Source organism: Marmota monax, unplaced genomic scaffold (assembly GCF_021218885.2).
Source record: "Marmota monax isolate L192 unplaced genomic scaffold, Marmota_monax_Labrador192_F-V1.1 WCK01_AAM20220418_F8-fsc00180, whole genome shotgun sequence".
Lineage (NCBI taxonomy): Eukaryota > Metazoa > Chordata > Mammalia > Rodentia > Sciuridae > Marmota > Marmota monax.
The window spans coordinates 1376001-1379183 of NW_026693881.1; the positions used below are offsets into that span (position 1 = coordinate 1376001).

Here is a 3183-nt window from a genome sequence, read left to right on the forward strand (position 1 = left end):
CCTCTAGCTAACACTCAGTTAATCCCATCAGGGATTAGTTCACTGATGAGGTTAAAGATGTAACCCAATCATTTCTCCTCTGAACCTTCTTGCATTGTCTCACATATTAGCTTCTGCAGGGGGCGGGGGGGGGGAACCACATCTAAACCATAACAATACCCCCCTCTCTCTTTCTCTCTCTTTATTTCACAAAATACATACTGGGACCTGTTGCCTTTATCTTACATTTGGACAAGCACACAAAATTTGGACATGCCTTCTTCAAATCCTAAATTTTATGTATTCCGGCATAGGATTAAGTAGATTACATTTTTATTTCCTCCTTTGAAATGTTGCTTCTAATGAATGAGGAGATTTAACCAGGAATAGATTTTTAGGGCCAGTGGGATACCAAGCAAGCAAAGAAGATTCCTAGGTAAAATAGATACTCTTATTATTGGAAATACAGTTGAGTTATTTGACATTTATAATTGAGACTCTGGCTGCTTCCAAGATTTGAAGTGGCTTACAATATATCAGGCAGGCGGAGGAGTGGGAGGCAGGGTGGGATTCTGAATGGCTGTGGGAGATAAGCAAATTCAGCCACAGCAATTATTGGGCACCTTTGGCTTACAAAGACACTAAACTTTCTGCCCTGAGTGAATGCTGCTGCTGTTTGGATATGTGGCCCTCAGAAGCCTACCTGTGAAAGGTTGGGTTCCTAGTTTGATGCCATTATGTGGTGGTGGAACCTTTAAGAGATAGCCCCTAGAGGGAGTTTTGAGGTCATTGAGATTTTGTCCTAAAGGGCACTGTGAGGTGCTGGTCTCTTTCTGTCTTTCTTCTTATTTCCTGGCATGATATGTTGTTTCACCACAGGCCCAAAGCACTGGAACCAACGGATCATGAACATTTCCTCTAAAATAAGCCTTTCCTCTTTTTAAGCTGATTAATCTCATACTGTTTGTCACAGTAATAGAAAGCAGACCAACACACTTGCCCAGGTAAGTTCTTGAACTTCTAGAGTTCAGTTGCAATGGTCCTCAGCTTAGACAAACTGGATTTTTAGATATGCAGACACGAAAGAGTTTTTGTTTTATGGCCCAAAGCCCTCACATTTGTATTGCTGTGTGTGCTTTTGCATTCTAACCTTTATTTTAGTGCCTAATTTTCTAGTTATATAATTTGTGCCTGTTGTTATATAATTTATTGTTATATAATCTGTTCTGTCATTCTGTCCTAATAGCATAATCCTCATGGATATCCTAAAATCAGGGATCAGCACTTCCACTGGCACCTGCTGCAGAAGAGCATGTTTTTGAAGGCATGCCTGAGCTCTGGGCTCCGGAAGGCGTAGATGAGGGGGTCGATGACCGCGTTGCACATGATCAGCATGCCGTTCACCTGGAAGAGAGACATGTAGCAGGCACAGTAGGGGTTGTTTGGGCAGAATGTCATTAAGAGGATGTGGAGGACAAAGGGCGCCCAACAGAAGATGAAGACTCCCAGCAGAATGGTCAGCGTGAGGGCCCCCTTCATGTTGGTCCTGGGAAGCCTGGAGATCTTCCTGGCGTGGGAGCGGGCCAGCAGGAACATGTGCACGTAGAGGCCCAGGATGAAGACCAGCATCAGGGGGAACAGGGAGGCGAAGGTGAGCACCGTGGGGACGTGGTGGGAGAAGATGACCATGGTGATGCTGCTCCCCGTGCAGAAGGTCCAGACGACCCCCAGGATGACCACGGTGCGGCGCATGGTCATGATGCTGTGGTACTGCAGGGCGTGGAAGATGGTGAGGTAGCGGTCGGCCGCGATGACGGACAGGCTGGAGATGGAGCCGAGCAGGGAGAGGACAAACAGGGAGTCGATGATGTCGTCCGCGGTGGTTTCGAAAGTGCCGCGTGGCTCGAGGTACCCCGTGTTCCTGAACATGATCAGGATGTTTTCCAAGATCTTATACAGGCTGCCCAGCATGTCGGAAACGGCCAAGCTGCAGATGAAGAGGTACATGGGGGACTGGAGGTTCTTATTCCTGATCACGGCCAGAAGGACCAGCAGGTTCTCCAAAACCCCCACGATGGAGATGGTGAAGAACACCTCCTCTGGCAGCACCACGTGAGGACAGTCTGAATTGTTCCTGGCGCTGTCGTTGCCGGGTCCGTGTACATTGACGAGGGGCTTCATTTCTCCTGCTTGTGGGGAGCACAGGGATGTTTTCTGGATGTCACAGAAAACCCCTCTCTTTCTTTAGACTGTTTTCTTCTTCGTGGCTCTTGCTAGAGATCTGAGGTTGAAACCACTTGACTACCTACAAAAGAACATAAAGAAATATCCACTGAAGGATGGACTACAGAACAAGACCCAGCCACATCCACTGTAGGGAAACTCTTTTACCAAATATCGGAAATATTTTTAGTGGGATTTTGAGCCCTGAGATAATAGTAAAGATCACTCTTTGTCATCTTCCCCTCCCTGTCCTTGTGAATGCCTCTGAGTGTGACAGAGTTGGGTGAACCCCAATGGCACCCTTGAAAGAGAGGTTAAGGAACCATAGGCATTTAGTCTGTTTTCTCAGCTTTTTCATCACTGTGACCAAAAGGCCAGTCAAGAACAATACAGAGGAAGAAAACTTGATTTGGGGCTCACGGTTTCCGAGGTCTGAGACCATGGATGGCTGACTCCATGGCTCCGGGCCCAAGGTGAGGCAGAGCATCATGGCGGAGCAAAGCAGCTCAGGACATGGCATCAGGAAGCAGAGAGAGCTCTGCTCACCAGGAAAAAAGAGGAAACCCCAAGGCACACCCCAGTGACCCACCTCCTCCAGACACACCCTACCTGCCTTCAATTACCACCCAGTCAATCCACCTCAGTGGATTAATCTACTCTCTTCCTGGCTCACGGCTGCCCCACAACTTGTGGCATGACTCAGAGGTGCCGATGCCCTTGTGATGTGTCATTCCTTCCTTTTCAAAGACTTCTAGGAGTGGTACTTCTGAGCCTCCTAATATTTTTCAAAGTGTCTGTGGATTGGAGTTGAATTATGGCTGGAGAAACATCCAGTTTCCCTCAGGCAGAGAAAACCAGTGACGTCGGTTGGTAGGCCTCTCCTGGTGAGGGATGTGGAACTTCAACTGGTTCAGTCTCCAGATGGTGGTGTTGATGGCTGAACACAGGTGGTTTCAGGGCGTGTTTTGAATTCACTCCTGG

At 47.8% G+C, this 3183-nt stretch overlaps 1 protein-coding gene across 1 annotated transcript; it reads right to left on the reverse strand.

The window, feature by feature from the left end:
- Positions 1–290: 290 nt before the first annotated feature.
- Positions 291–2276, reverse strand: Mc2r (melanocortin 2 receptor). The gene has a single exon (XM_046462793.2). It carries the CDS (start codon positions 2158–2160, stop codon positions 1258–1260), a length of 903 nt encoding a protein of 300 aa, XP_046318749.1. The 5' UTR covers positions 2161–2276; the 3' UTR covers positions 291–1257.
- Positions 2277–3183: the final 907 nt, after the last annotated feature.